A 15432-nucleotide genomic window follows, 5' to 3' on the forward strand; every position below is an offset into this window, starting at 1 on the left:
GTCTCTGGCACAGATTCTCTCTCTGGTGACAGTTATTTCTGTCGTGATCTTCCTATTCCTTTGAACACATTCAGGACATTGAACACTATTTTTTCTTTTCCTGGGGACAGGAGAACACAGGCTGGTAACAGAGAAAGAGAGCTCATGGCCTGGGGACAGGAGAACACAGGCTGGTAACAGGGAAAGCGAGCTCATGGTCTGGGAAGTACCCCTGACCCAGGTCTGGTCCTTGTGAAACTTCAAGTACACTCAGTCTGCTATGTCTGCAGAAAGCAGTCTGCCCTGGATGGTGTACCCCCTGGCACTAGAGGCTTGCAGCACAAGCTCGCAAGCAGGAAGAGTATAACAACTCACGGCTCAAGGCTGAATAGCTCCAAACATGGACTCCTGAGCTGAAGTTATAACTTCGGCTTTCAGTCGTTCCTCTCTTTTACTTTTGCAGGTGTCTTGAGGTCTTGGTCTCTCCCTCATTCCCTTCTTGGAGCCTGACTTCAATGCCTCTGATAATGCACTAAGAATATCATGCTTTTCTTGAGGAAAGGCTTGTCTCTGGAATCTCAGACAAACTTCCATTAAACTGTTGACACCAGTCCCTCATGGTGGCATTGACAGGATCAAGGCAGCCTTAGGGGAAGCACTGGTCTCTTGTATCTGAATTTTTCAAGAGAGTTTGATTTGCTCACAAGTTGGCTGAGGGTGAAAATTGGTTGTTTGAGATTTCTTGTGGATGAAATGTTTGATTTCATTGGATGTTATGTGGCAGGCTCCTCAGTAACTGGGTCAAGAGTTAAATCACACTCATCGAACAAATGCCTCCTCCACATTGTTCTTGTCAGCTTCCTGACTGGAGTTGTGTGTTTTCAGGTGGGGCTGGGAGAAGGCCAAGGCATCAAGGATAAGGCTGTCTGCAGCTCACTGCTGTTACCCAGAGAGTTCCCAGCATTTCCTCCTTTATGCTTCAGAGGGAAAAGCATTCCCTTCAGAGAAGTAGGCGAATGCCATTACATGGCCTTAAGGCTTATTTATTTTCTTATTTAGTTTTTTTTTAAAAAAAAAAACAGGGTCTCAGATTGACCAGGAATTTATAACATAACATATCCTAAGATGGCCTGGAGTAGGAGCATGCAGGAATTCTTCTGTCTCAGCCTTCAGAATGCTGGGATTGCAACCATGGACCACCCCCTAGTGAAGTAGTTCATGCACAATATGTGCCTCTGCAGAAGTGCTCTTGGGAAAAGCAGAAGAGAAGATCCCCAGCCCATCCACATAACACACCTAACAGATACTAGAATCTGGAGAATCCAGGGGCTACAAAACCCAGAGTCAAGTATGTGATGGAGTCTCTGGACATCTACAGTTCTCTCAAAAGACCCAAATCTCCAGTCTCCTTGTAGGTAAACTGTGAAGGGCCATGGGACCCTGTGCAGAGCAGAAACCCTCCAGGATTAGCCAGGGATTGTGCAAAAGGGTAGAGTTGGGTAAAACATTCTGAGACCGGAGGAAAGTGCTGCCTGCTCTGCTCCCCCAAGGCTGCAAGTTTCTGCCAAGGTCATCTTTGATCTCATGTGGACTGAGGCCTACAGCAGGCCTGCCATATATTGCAGTTTGTTTGCAAAAGAGCCATGGCAGTTCTGATACGCCGCCTCCCCCTCCCCACGGCCATCCTGCAGAGAAATATGGAAAATGGGGAGCTGGGGGAAATTAAAGAGAAATAAGAGAGCCACGAAATCATGACCATCCCTGATAACACCCACACAGGCCCTCCCGGCCTCCAGCACTGAGCCCGGGGGTCCCCTCACCCATACCTTGCTCCTCTTGAACACGGAGGATCCATCTGTCCTCTGCCCAGAGGCTTCTTCCATTCCAACTCCCTGGCAGCTCTATTTTCTTCCTTCATATCTGGGTGGAATTCACCTCCCTCCAGTTTCCCTTTTAGTCGTAGGGATTCTTGGGGTCTCACTGCAGCAGCAGCAGCAGCAGCAGCAGCAGCAGCAGCAGCAGCAGCAGCAGCAGCAGCAAGAGACATACAGGCAGGAGTCCCACATACTTGGGTATCCTGAGGCCTGTGTCATTTGGGAAGTGTCTCAGCTTGAGTCCAGATAGTCCTAAGGGATGCAGATGTGTGAACCTGATCTCAAAGGGTATCCTGTCTGATTATAGCCATAGTGGCCCATGGGGAGTGCAGCCCCTGAGACACCCCCACCAGCTGGAGATGGAGTGCCTGCTAAGTTTGCCTTGGAGTGCCAATTCTCTGGAGTTTTGGGAGCCTCTGTGCTGGCAAGGCTGGTGGAAGAGTCACCTAGTAGTTTTTGAAGAACTGAGAGGCCGATGGGATGAAGCTAGACTGTTCCCTCTGAGAAATATGTAGAATCAAAATGGAGTCATGTTTGCCAAGGCCTAACCTATCCTGTCCTGGTTACTTCCAACTGTCAACTTGCTACAGTCTAGAGTCATCTGAGAGAGCCTCAATTGAGAAACTGCCCAGATCAGATTGGCCTGTGTTCATGTCTGCAAGGGATATTTTAAGGGATGTGTTTAAATTACTTTTCTGTTGAGTGATAAAACACTCTGACCAAAAGCAACTTAGGGGAGAAAAAGATTTACTTCTTATACTTCCGACTCTCAACCCATCATTGAGGGAAGTCAAGACAGGAAATGGAGCGTTGCTTACTGGCTCACTATTTGGCTTACTCACCTGGCCTCCTTATACAGTCTAGGACCACCTACCTAGGGATGGTGCTTCCCACAGTGGGCTGAAGATTCCCACGACAATCTTCAGTCAGGACAATCCCTAGTTTAGAGTGAGTATCAGAGAAACCAGGACTGTCACTCACGTGGGCCTGTTTCCTTCAACGGAAGGAAATGAATGATATCTGGTCACCTGGAATACCAGCGTGTGTAGTTGTATCAAAGAGTTTCACAATAGTCCGGAATGGAGTATAACAAAGGTTTATCTTTTGGGGAATAAACTCACAGTATGGGTAGTGATCTACAGTCCTCTATGTATGCTGGAAATTGGGAACTGAATCCAGCAGGAAAAAGGGTCACCCACACTTTTTGCCTGCACTTATGGTACCTGAGACCATACCCAAAGTGGGCCAGTATCTTAAAGGCTATTGATTGAAGGAATTCCCACACCAAGAGTGAAAGTGGTCAGACAACCTGGTGATCCTTCCTATTCTACTAGGACTTAGCCTCCATCAAGATCCCCTCAGTATCTGGAGAATTGTTTAGGCTTTAATCCTCAGATTTGTCTCTCAGTGAATAGAATGCATCCCCATGAAAGAGGCCCTGTGTACTCTGCATCCTCCAGCTACAGACTCTATCCTTATGCTTACCACAAACCCTTCCTCTAGGCCCTAGCCCCGAGCTCGGCTTATCAGTCAGTAGAGGTCATTCTTACTGTAAAGGTCACAGGTGCTCTGCCGCTTTGCTAGGAAGTTTAGATGTAGCGCTCCCTAAAGCTCTGTTGTGACAATTGCCACATGCAAACCCTTCTCGAAGGTTTTACTATGCTTAGAGTGTAAGAATAAACCATGAGGGAGAGAACTTGGAGGCTTTCACCCAGGGCCTGCATAGATGCTATTAACTTGAGTTTCATCCTTCATCTTACAAGACCCATCCCACCACTGACTGTGAGGCTTTCGTGGGGGGGTATCCCCAAGAACCCAGTGCTTGTCCTGGAGGCTGGATATCTCAACAGCCTGAGAAGGGCCAGAATGGCTGTCTCTCACGGAGAGGGCAAGGAAGCTGGTGGATGTGAGATGGTGTTAATTCCACCAGACAGGAGAAAGACCTCTGTCTTAGTTAGGGTTTCCATTGCTGTGACGAGACACCATGACCATGGCAAGTTTTATAAAGGAAAGCATTTCATTGTGGTGGCTCACAGTTTCACAAGTTTAGTTCATTATCATCATGGCGGGTAGCGTGGAGGCATGCAAGCAGACATGGTGCTGGAGAAGAGAAGCTGAGGGGTTTATATCCAGATCTGCAGGCAGCAGGAAGTAACTGGCTTGTGCTTCCGAGACCTCCAAGCCTACCCCTTAGTGATGCACTTCCTTCAACAAAGCCATATCTGCTCCAACAAGACCATACCTCCCAATAGTGCCACTCTCTATGGGCCTATAGGGCAATTTTTTTTTTCAAATCTCCACAACCATCAGCCCAAATCATCATGGCCAAGTTAATTAAAGCAAGCAATTAATTAAAGCAAGCTTTTAAATTCATGTACACAGGCTGCCTCTTCCTAAACTAGTGTCCAAGAGGTCAGCATTATATACAAGGAAGACAAGACTTTTATATAGTTCAGGGGTGGGAGGTTTCCAAATGGAGGATTTGGTGGGCAAAGTAGGTGGGATTACAGGAGCAGAACATAAGCCCAGCAAGTTAGTTCCTGGGGAGATAAAGACATTGTTGTAAGGTGGGCATACCAAGGTAGTCATAGGTGGTCACATAACCTTTTGTAACAAAGGTAGGGCTGCAAGATGGTTAAAAACAACGTTTTGAAGCAGACATGATTGGCATTCCTAGAACAGGCAGTACTGAACCATTTGTAGCTAAGGTTACAGGTGGAGCATAGCCTAATCCTTGAGAAACAGAGATTTAATCATAAGCAGGAATGAAACTAGTTTGTCCTTACTATAAGATGGCTTTGAAGCCTAAGATGAAGGCAGGCTGGTTTAGTGGCTCCCCACATAGCAGTATTTGTTATGCGTGCTTGGTGACCTGAGTTCAGTCCTTGGATCTCATAGTGAAAGGAGAGACCTGACTCTTGAAAATTGTCCTGAGCTTGGCTTAGGGCTTCTACTCCTGAAACAAAACACCATGGCCAAAAAGTAAGTTGGGGAATAAAGGGCTTATTTGGATTACATTTCCACATTGCTGTTCATCACTAAAGGGCGTCAGGACAGGAATTCAAAAGAGGCAGGAACCTGGAGGCAGGAGCTTATGCAGAGGCCATGGAGGATGCTGCTTGCTGGCTTGCTCCACTTGACTTACTCAGCCTGCTTTCTTGTAGAACCCAGCACCACCAGCCCAGGGATGGCACCATCCCCATGGACTGAGCCCTCCCCCACTGATCACTAATTGAGGAAATGCCTTACAGCTGGATCTCATGGAGGCATTTCCTTAACTGAGGCTCCTTTTTCTCTGATGACTCTAACTTGTGTCAAGTTGACACAAAACCAGCCTGAACAGATCTCTACACAAGTACTATGGCATAAGAACATCCATACCCATGCATAGGATAGTAATAACAATACAATTGAAGTTTATTTTTCTAATTAGTCTTAGCTAAAATGTAAACAACATGTTTACCCCAGAACTCATTTGGGAGAAAAAAGGTAAAAAGAGAGGTTTTAAAAGGAGATTTACTTATTTTTAATTAAGTATATGTGTCTGGGTTTGTGCGTGCATTGTGTATGCCACTCCAGGTGTCAGATCAGTCAGAGAGGAAGTCGGATCCCTGGAGCTGAAGTCACAGGCAGTTTTGAGCTGCCTGGTATGGTGCTGGGAACTGAACCTGGATTCTTTGCCAGAACAGTGAAAAGTTTCTGTAACCTGATGAGCCTCTCTGCTGACGCAAAAATCCAAATCAGACCAAATTCAAGTGAAATAGAAAAAGCCCAGGTTTAATGGATACAATGCTCCCAGATGATTTGCCAGTCCCCCAGAGAGGAGACTGGAAAGGAAGATGGAAAAACCGCATGTCTGTTTTCTGGTGGGCAGTTTAAATACCCTATGGGAGTAGTCTTGAGCATCTCTGGGGGAGGGGTCATCATCTGGCAGGTTTTCTGAGATGCAGCAGGGTTTGGAGAGAGATAGGGGAGGGGACTTGGAGTGGAGTTTCCACCCAAACATTCCAGACTCTTTGGATATATGGATGCCAGAGACTGGGGTGAAGCTTCCACCAGAACATCCCAGACTCTTTGGATATGTGGGCATGGGTTCAAGTCTGGCTACTTCCCGCAGGCATGGAATGATGTAGGAGGGGAAGAGTTGGGAGTTTGTGGGCTCAGGCTCAGCGAGAGGTGTGGATGGAGAGGCATCCAGTTAACTGCCATCCTGGAGACCTCAGGCATCTGTTCCTTTAGAGAGCTGAGAAGGCAGGCTGCTAGGAGACAAAATAGATTGTTATCATCTACCATCGGCCCTATGAACGGGGCTGGCCATGGGAAGGGTGACACTGTCAGAATGGTAGGACCGGAGAAGAGCCCTGGTAGTGCAGGAGAGGAAGGGTGAATGAGTAGTCATGAGAGCAGATGAGCCCTTTAAAACCAGAGTCCAGTTGCTGGGCAGGTGCCCACTTGAGCCTGGAGAGGCAGTACCAATGGTGAAGTCCCAGGAGCTGATGCAGGTGCTGGCATTATCTGGAGAACCTGGTTGACCTTGGCATGAGTCTGGTAGGAGGGGTGGACCTGTGCAGGAACCCGCAGGTATCTGTAGAACAGCTGGAACAGATTCACCCCCAAATTCTATCCATATTTACTCTAATTAGAATGTATATGTATTTTAAACCAAGGATCATGTGCTGAAGATATGGTCACCAGCCTGTGGTACTAATGGGAAACAGTGGACTTTTTTGGGGTTAGGGATTTTTAGGGTTAGTGGGGGGAACTTAGGTTATGCTGGGAGAGTGACCCTAAAAGGATCCAGACCCTTCTTCTCTCTGTAATCAGATTGGTGACTACCCTAATTGTCATCATCGAATCTTCATCCAGTAACTGATGGAAGCAGATGAAGAGATCCATAGCCATGGGTTGAGCTCCTGAAGTCCAGTCAAAGAGAGGGAGAAGAGTCAAGGGGTAGGGGTCAAGATCATGATGGGGAAACCCACAGGGACAGATGACCCGAGCTAGTGGGAGCTCATGGCCTTTGGGCTGACAGCCTGCATGAAACAGAACTGGATCCTCTGAATGTGGGTGACATTTGTGGGATTTGGTCTGTTTGTGGGGCCCCTGGCTGTGGGACCAGAATTTATCCCTGATGCATGAATGGGCTTTTTGGAGCCCATTCCCCATGGTGGAATGCCTTTCTCAGCCTCAGTGTGAGGGGGAGAGGCTTGGTCCTGCTTCAGCTTGATCTGCCAGACTTTGTTGATGTCCCATGGGAGGCCTTACCCTCTCTGAGTAGTGGATGTAGTGTGTAGGGAGTCTGGAGTAGCTGAAGGAGGGGGATGGGGAAAACACAGTTGGTCTGTAAAATGAATAAAAACCAAAACCAAACAAACAAAAAACAAAGTTAAAAATGATAAAAAAAAAAAGAGAGAAGCCTATGTGTAAAGTCTACAAGACTTAGCGCTATGAGAAAAGAAAGCAGTGAGAGAGGCATCAGGCTGGAGAGATGGCTCTGAGGTTAAGGGCACTGGCTGCTCTTCCAGAGTACGTGAGCTCAGTTCCCAGCTCTCATGTCAGGCAGCTCACAACTGCCTAGGACTTGAACTCCAGGGGTGATCTGACCCCTCTGACCGTGGCCAGTACCTGCATTCCCATGCACCTGCCTACATGCTTACACACACACACACACACACACACACACACACACACACACACACACACATAATTAAATGTAATAAGAGTAAGTCTTTGTATTTAAAAGCCCAGAATGGGGCATACACTTGTAATCCCAATGCTGGGGAGGTAGAGACAGTTGGGTCCCTGTCACTTACTGGCTAGCCAGTCCTTCCAGCTCGGCAAGATTCAGGCCTGTGAGATATCCCTGTTCAAAAAGAGAAAGAAAGGGTGGGTAGTGCCTGTAGAATGATACTCAAGACGCCTCCTGACCTCCAGTTCACACACACACACACACACACACACACACACACACACACGTAAAGGAAAAAATTGGGAGATTAGAAAGGTCAGTGGTTCTCAGAGATGTGTGAAGGGGACCGATAAGGCAGAGACAGACATCTAAGGAAATAACAGCATCCTGTATGAGACGCCATTGGTGCCACAGCATCCTGTATGAGACGCCATTGGTGCCACAGCATCCTGTATGGGACGCCATTGGAGCCACAGCATCCTGTATGAGACACCATTGGAGCCACAGCATCCTGTATGAGACACCATTGGAGCCACAGCATCCTGTATGGGACGCCATTGGAGCCACAGCATCCTGTATGGGACGCCATTGGTGCCACTCTACAGGTGTCAACCCCACAGCATGTGGAGCTCCAAAGCCCCGTGAAAGCTGAGTCATGGAGTGATGGAAATATGTCAGCCTGGGTCCGTCGACTATGAAGAGCACTGCTGACATACAGGTTGACAGGGGGAGGCTGTGCCAGGGAGGGGCGTGTGCACGGGAGTTCTCTGTGCTTTCTGATCATTTCTTCAATGAGCCCAAACAGTTCTTAAGGAAAGGTCTAGAAGTCACTTCTCTCGTTATAGGTTCTCACAGTGTCACACAGAATGCCAGCTCCATTGCAGGCAATCCTATTAGATGTATGTGCCTGGGACTCTAACCGTTGTACATGCTCACAAGAACGTTCCCAATACTTGGTGTGTGCTCTGACCCGTTAACATTCAGTATTTGTTTAACTAGTGAGAGAACGAACAGATGCTGAGTTGTGATATTCCCGAGGGAGACCTAGGGGTGTGTTACTATGAGTCCTGAGAGTTTTCTCTAGATGTGGAGGTGAGGAGACTAGGTGATGTCCGTCCTCCTCCTTATAAAGTCCCAACAGCAAGGGAAAGCACCAAAGTTCACCGCTGGGGAAGCAGTGAGTTTATCAGACTTACTTACAGAGCAATGGTAAAGGCATTTGGGGGAGGAGACTAGTGACCAAAAAGAAGCCACATTGGAAGGTATGCACCCAGCTGGGATGCTGGCTTTCCCCATGGCCTTAGTAGATGGAGCCCTTCCTCCCCTTCTTCCCATCACATATCCTCTAGCCTCTCTCGGGGATCCCGAGGCCATTTGCGATCAGGGTACAATGACATACAGTGGGTTGGGAGGGGTGATGGAATATTTAGATGAGGACCCTTCTGTGAGGGAGTGCCAATAGTCAGCAAGCTCAGGTGAGAGGATCTTCTATGACCAGGCCCAGCAGATCTCCTGAGGAAGATGAGAATTTGGTTTGGAGGATAGATCTGTTCAACACCATTGCCCCAAAACAGCAGACACCCTGCAGTCTAGAGGCCCTGCTACCTGTTAGAAGGGGATGAGAGCTGAGGGTGGGACTTGTTGGACCAGACTGCGGACTGTGCAGAGGACAGTCTTGGCGCATGAGCAGAGTTGCCCTCAGGATCTCACGTGTCACTGGAATGTCACCTGCAGTGTTGTTCTGTTTCACATGTTGCGACAATGAGACGTTGTCTTCCTTTTTAAAAAAGAAACTGAATTCAAACTTGTTGTGGAAAAAATACAATGCTTTCGTACACTTTCTAGTTCTTAGATTTATTTTTACTAAAGTCACTAAAAAAAGACAAAGTCTATTAAAAGAAACCAAGGTCTCCTGTTATATCTTCAAAAGATAAAGGATCCATCCATCTTCCTTTTTCCATCTATAGGGAGAAGAGAGAGATCTCTGCCCTCCTCTTCCTCAGTCAACATAGCCCCCCCCCCATGCGGACACTGTGTATGTTCCCAGTCCCCACCCACCAGCAGACTTTGGGGAGATACACGGCTACTGACAGGTGAGCCCCAGCCATGATCAGAGCCCGGATCTCTCAGCCAAGTCCAGGGACAGTTTCTTCCATGACGTGATCAGTCGAATAGAATGGTCCACAGGCAGGATAAAAGGCTGTGGGGTAAAGAAGAGAGGAGGAAGCAATGGCACTCAAGGCAAAGGCAGATGTGTGGCTGGCAAGACCCTGGCAGTGCCTGCGCAGGACAAGGGCACTGGGCACCACAGCAACCCTGGCCCCCAACACACTGCAGCCCTTTGAAGCCATCCCACAGTACTCCAGAAACAGGTGGCTGAAGATGATGCAGATCCTGAGGGAGCAGGGCCAAGAGAACCTGCACCTGGAGATGCATCAGGCCTTCCAGGAGCTGGGACCCATTTTCAGGTAAGGGCCTTCTTGACCCTTAGCTGAGCACAGACAGAGCTTCCTGGGCCCCTGGTTGCTCAGGCTCTGCAGGGTATGAGGGGCTGCACTCCCCAGTAGGCACCAGGCACTCCTTGCTTAGGGAGACGGGGAGGGAACACAGGAGGTTATGGACCTGACTCATGGAGACCATGGTTCTCCACATGGACAGGGAAAGGCACTGCTCATGGCTGAGAGGACAGAGTGTCAGGAGTGCTGAAGTGGAGAGAAGTCAGGCAGACAGTGGGAGGAGCCCTCCTGGGGGGAGAGCCAGGGCTAGGGGAGGCTGAGGTGAGGGAGCACGCAGACAGGGCTGGGTTTGCAGGGTGCTCAGGTGGAGGATGTCCGTCCCCCCCCCCCCCCCCAGGAAGGCACTGTTCTTCACCCCATAGGTACAGCATAGGAAGAACACAGGTTGTGTCTGTGATGCTCCCGGAGGACGCTGAGAAGCTGCACCAGGTGGAGAGTACGCACCCTCGTCGGATGCACCTAGAGCCCTGGGTGGCCCACAGAGAACACCGTGGCCTGAGACGTGGCTTGTTCTTGCTGTGAGTGGACGTTGGGCATGAGGAGGGAGGTGAGATTGGTAGCCCAGACACAGGTTGCAGCTCCTACTTGGGTGGGGGTGTGGAGACCAATCACTGCCAAGCGTGGGTTGGTACCATGCTATATAGATCCTGGGCCTGAGGAGAAGGGAGGTGGCAGAGGAATGCCTCCCACCCCAAACTCCTGCTCCGAATAGACTTTTTTGGGTTGTGGTTCTCCCTCCTACCAGTTTCAAAGTTGGCCCAGGAAGGGGAGCCCCTGGCTCAGGGCCAAAGTCATCTTTAGCTACAGCTTGATGTCTGTCAATGCAGTTTCCCTTTGGTAGGGGCAGTTTCACTCACAGATTTGAGGTAGGCAGTGGAGAATAGGAAGTTGGAGCTCCTTTGGACTCAAAATCAAATATCACCTGGGCAAGAGAGCCCTGCCCCCTGCAGCTGGGTCCATACCTGGAGAGCTAAGCAGGGGTTCCCAGTGCTTGGAGTGGATAGGCTACCAAGAGGCCACTAGTGGGCATGGGGAAGCCTACAGGAGGAAGTCAGGCTGCACACAGACACACCAGTCCATGTCAGAGTGAATCCTTTCGTTAATAAGACAGCTTTTGGAGGTGGGCATGCTGATTAGGCCCTTAACTGAGGGAATCTGGCAGGGAGGCCAGATGCAAATGGCAGCTGAGGGCAAAGTGTGAGCATGTACTGCTGAGAAAGCAGAAAGCCTGTGTGTGTGTGTGTGTGTGTGTGTGTGTGTGTGCATGTATGCCCCTGTGTACATTCTGACATGTGTGTAAGTGTGTGACCATGTGTTTCGTCTAGATATGAAAGTGTGTGTTGTCTGAATCTGTGACTTTCTGTGTGTATTTGCATCTTTGTGCATAGCTGTTGTCTTAGTTTTGGGCACACAGGGACTAAGGTGTCCACACGTGTTTTTGAGGTCCTGTGTGGGCACATGTGCATGTGGTCACTGGCAATTGTTATGGATTTTAGAACACCAAAGGCCAGGCCTTCTGCATGTGTGGCTCAGGATGCAAACTCCTGCTGTCATTCATTGGAGAATCTCCATGGGAACCCTGTGTCCTGAGCTGTGGTGTGTGCATGTTGTAAGTGGTCCTCTGCCGTGCTTCCTGCCCTAGGGAGGATGGGATCCCTTAGCTGAGACAGGCAGGTGCTGATGACTCAGAGAGCACACACTCCACAGTGCTGACAAGGTGGGTGAACTCAGCCAGGGCTTCTCCTCTGTGGGGAGGTGGTGTAGGTCAGGTGGGCAGAGCTTGACAGCCCAGCCTCCTTTCTCCATGGGTGTGGCTATGCCAAGTCCACCTTAGACTTAGTGACCTCTGTCCAACACATGGAAACTGTGTTGGAAGAAAGAAGTGGAGACAGTACTTGCCGAGCCTGCTTCCGAGCCTGCCACCCCTCTGCCTGGATTTCTCTGAGGGGCAGAAAGATGGGCACAGCCTGGGCCAGGCCTTTCCTGAGAGGTGTTCATGCCTCTACTCTGTACTCTGCAGAAATGGGCCTGAATGGCGCTTCAACCGACTGAGGCTGAACCCAAATGTGCTGTCACCAAAGGCTGTTCAAAAGTTTGTCCCCATGGTGGACATGGTAGCAAGGGACTTCTTGGAGTCCCTGAAAAAGAAGGTGTTTCAGAATGCTCGTGGGAGCCTCACCATGGATGCCCAGCAAACCCTCTTCAACTACTCAATAGAAGGTATGTGGCCAGGGAAAGGCCCCAAACTAAGGCTGTTAGGGAGGGGGAGCTGCAGTTTTGAGTCCAGGAGCTGCCTTGTCTCAGGGATATCATTTTTTTTTTTTATGCAGCCAGCAACTTTGTTCTTTTTGGGGAGCGACTGGGCCTCCTTGGCCACGACCTGAGCCCTGGCAGCCTGAAGTTCATCCACGCCCTGCATTCCATGTTCAAGACCACCACACAGCTCATGTTTTTACCCAGGAGCCTGACTCGCTGGACAAGCACCCAGGTGTGGAAAGAACATTTTGAGGCCTGGGATGTCATCTCTGAGTATGGTGAGGGTCACTGACCTGCGCAGTGCCATGGGGCAGGGACAACGGTCAGTTAATTGCCATTCCCCTTTACTTGTGGTTACATCGGGATCGTCTCAAATGACGGCGCCTGCTGCTTCCTGTATTTTTAACACGTTCCCACCAATCCTATGGCTGAACTGACCCAGAGATAGTGGGAGAAGATCAGGCATTGCCATGGGTCATGGGGGCGGGTTGCACATCGGGAGCTGCCCTTTCTCAAGTTCCCATCTCACATCTCCAGCCAACAGATGTATCCGGAAGGTGCACCAGGAGCTAAGACTTGGCAACCCTCAGACCTACAGCGGCATTGTGGCAGAACTGATAGCCCAGGGAGCTTTGTCTCTCGATGCCATCAGAGGCAACTCTATTGAGCTCACCGCTGGGAGTGTAGACACGGTCAGACCATCCTGTGGGAGGGAATCCCTTGTGACTCCCTGTCTGTGTATCTTCCAAAGCATTTCCTAGGAACTGAATTCCCAGGTTCTTTTCGCCAGGAGCCTGTTGCCCTTGACTGTAGGCTGCACCCAGAGGTGCAGGAAGAGAGATCTTCAGGTGAAAATACAGGAGCAGTGCAGAGAACAAGGGAGCTTAAGACAGGGGACCCTTCAGGGCGGAACCATCTGCAGGGAGCAACACAAAGCTCACGGGGGTGGCGGACTGCCTAAGGCAAGAGACAGGGAGACAGATGAGGCCATCAGGGGTGAGGGCCCCATCAGGAAGGGCCATGGATCAGGCCATAGATCAGATGAACCCAAAGTCAATAAGCTGGTGACATCAGCAAGAGACTTCTGTAGGCTATGCCATAAAAAGAAATTCTGGACATAGGCGCTCAGGGCTCACTCTGGGGTGTCTCACTGATGGAGGGAGGAGGTAGCGTGGGGAACTAGGACCCATTTCAGGCTTGAGCAGTGAGGTCAGTGCTGAGGGGCCTATGGATGACCATCAGGCACTGGGAAAGGTAGATGTGAGTGGCAGAGTCCCTAAGTGACACTGAAGGTCTGCCCCAGTACCAGAGCGGGTTGTAAGCAGCAGACCCTGCAGGTGCTGAGATGGTGGCCAGGACTGGGATGTCTGTGGCCTGCCCCTCAGGATTTAGGGTCATGGTTCCCAGAGTGATACCCTGCCCAGAGAGGGGTATCCTTTTGTAGTAGGGGTTCTCTTTGTGGACGACTAGGGACAGTGACTGAGACTTCTGTGGCTCCTGCAGACAGCCTTCCCCTTGGTAATGACTCTCTTTGAACTGGCACGGAACCCAGATGTTCAGCAGGCCATTCGGCAGGAGAGCCTGGCAGCTGAGGCCAGCATCGCTGCAGATCCTCAGAGAGCTATGACAGACCTGCCCCTCTTGCGGGCTGCCCTTAAGGAGACCTTGAGGTAGGTGCTGGCTGCCCATTCCCTGCTGTTCTGTTCCCTGTCTTTTCTGGGGCCGAGGGCAGCCAAGTTCTCTGTTCTTCTTCCTGTGGCTGGACGCTGTTGCTCCTCTGGAGGTTGGCTGAGCGCCCTGGGGGAATCTGAGGGAGGGAGGTACAGATGTGGACAGAAGTCCTTCTGAGCTGAGGCCTCTCCTGTTGCTCCCCCACCTTTAGGCTCTATCCTGTTGGTGGCTTTTTGGAGAGAATTCTAAGCTCAGACCTAGAGCTTCATAATTTCCATGTCCCTGCTGGGGTGAGTGATCCTCATACAGCCACCATTTGCCCTGTTCTGCACCATCCCAAAGAGGCAGCTGACCTTGTCCTTGGCGTCTGCCCACAGACATTGGTCCTACTCTACCTCTACTCCCTGGGCCGAAACCCTTCAGTATTTCCGAGGCCCGAGCGCTACATGCCCCAGCGCTGGCTGGGGAGGAAAAGGAGTTTCCAGCACTTGTCTTTCGGCTTTGGGGTGCGCCAGTGTCTGGGGAAGCGCCTGGCACAGGTGGAGATGCTGCTCCTGCTGCACCACGTGAGCAGCTCTGGGCGGGGCCTGTGGGATGGGGGAGGTCTCCATCTGCACCACGTGAACAGCTCTGGGCGGGGCCTGTGGGATGGGGTTGCTAATGGGCAGGATTTGTACTAAGAACAGAGGCCTTCAGGGTCTGTCTGGGCTTTCAGTGCTCTGCTGAGGAGGCCAGATGGAGTGTCTCCTCCCTACCTCGTGTTCCAGGTGCTGAAATCCTTTCGGGTGGAGACACTAAGGCAAGAGGATGTGCAGATGGTCTATCGCTTCGTTCTGATGCCCAGCTCCAGCCCCCTCCTCACTTTCCGGCCTGTCAGCTAGTCACCTTTGCCCCTGGGGTCCCAGTCCAGCCGCCAGCCTACCTCTGTCCCCACAGGCGAGGTGACACTTCTTTGCTAAGGTTGTTGTTTTGGGGCCACACTGTCATCCTTAAGCACTTGTGCAAGGGTCGCGGCTAAAGACCTCCAAGGTCAGGGACTGCAAGGCCAGGGAAGGGACTGGACGATCTTGGTGGCAACAAGCTGTCCCTGCTGTGTGATTGTTCTGTTCCTTTCCAGCAGTCACTCCAGGCACCAATGACCTTCAAGGGCCACAGAATAAAGCCAGAAGACATTCCCTTTCTTATGTTCCCATTATTATGACACGAGCCACAAAAATACATCCTACATTTTCACACACACACAAATACACACACACACGCACACATGCACACGCTCACACACACATGGGTTTGAAGGCGGATAGATTATGTGTAGATATAGATATATAGATACAGATAGACAGACAGATAACTAGGTATCTCTGTGTTTTGGCTCAAGTTGGCTTGACAACAGAGTCGGAACTTACGAACTGGTGACTCAGTAAAGCATATATAAGCGTATGCACTC

General features: G+C 50.3%; 1 protein-coding gene across 2 annotated transcripts; it reads left to right on the forward strand.

Annotated features, from left to right (window-relative positions):
• Positions 1–9771: 9771 nt before the first annotated feature.
• On the forward strand, positions 9772–14866 carry LOC121461416 (cytochrome P450 11B2, mitochondrial). Of its 2 annotated transcripts, XM_041672503.1 has the most exons (9): positions 9772–10010; positions 10421–10576; positions 12079–12278; positions 12389–12592; positions 12852–13006; positions 13818–13984; positions 14197–14275; positions 14363–14551; positions 14753–14866. In XM_041672503.1, the coding sequence occupies exons 1-9, from the start codon at positions 9772–9774 to the stop codon at positions 14864–14866; spliced, it is 1503 nt and encodes a 500-aa protein (XP_041528437.1). The 2 variants fall into 2 exon arrangements, with proteins under 2 accessions (XP_041528437.1, XP_041528438.1); XM_041672504.1 differs by lacking the exon at positions 14363–14551.
• Positions 14867–15432: the final 566 nt, after the last annotated feature.

This window comes from Microtus oregoni, unplaced genomic scaffold, assembly GCF_018167655.1.
Source record: "Microtus oregoni isolate MIOR12 unplaced genomic scaffold, Mior012 000022F_ref0000154, whole genome shotgun sequence".
NCBI classification, from domain to species: Eukaryota; Metazoa; Chordata; class Mammalia; order Rodentia; family Cricetidae; genus Microtus; species Microtus oregoni.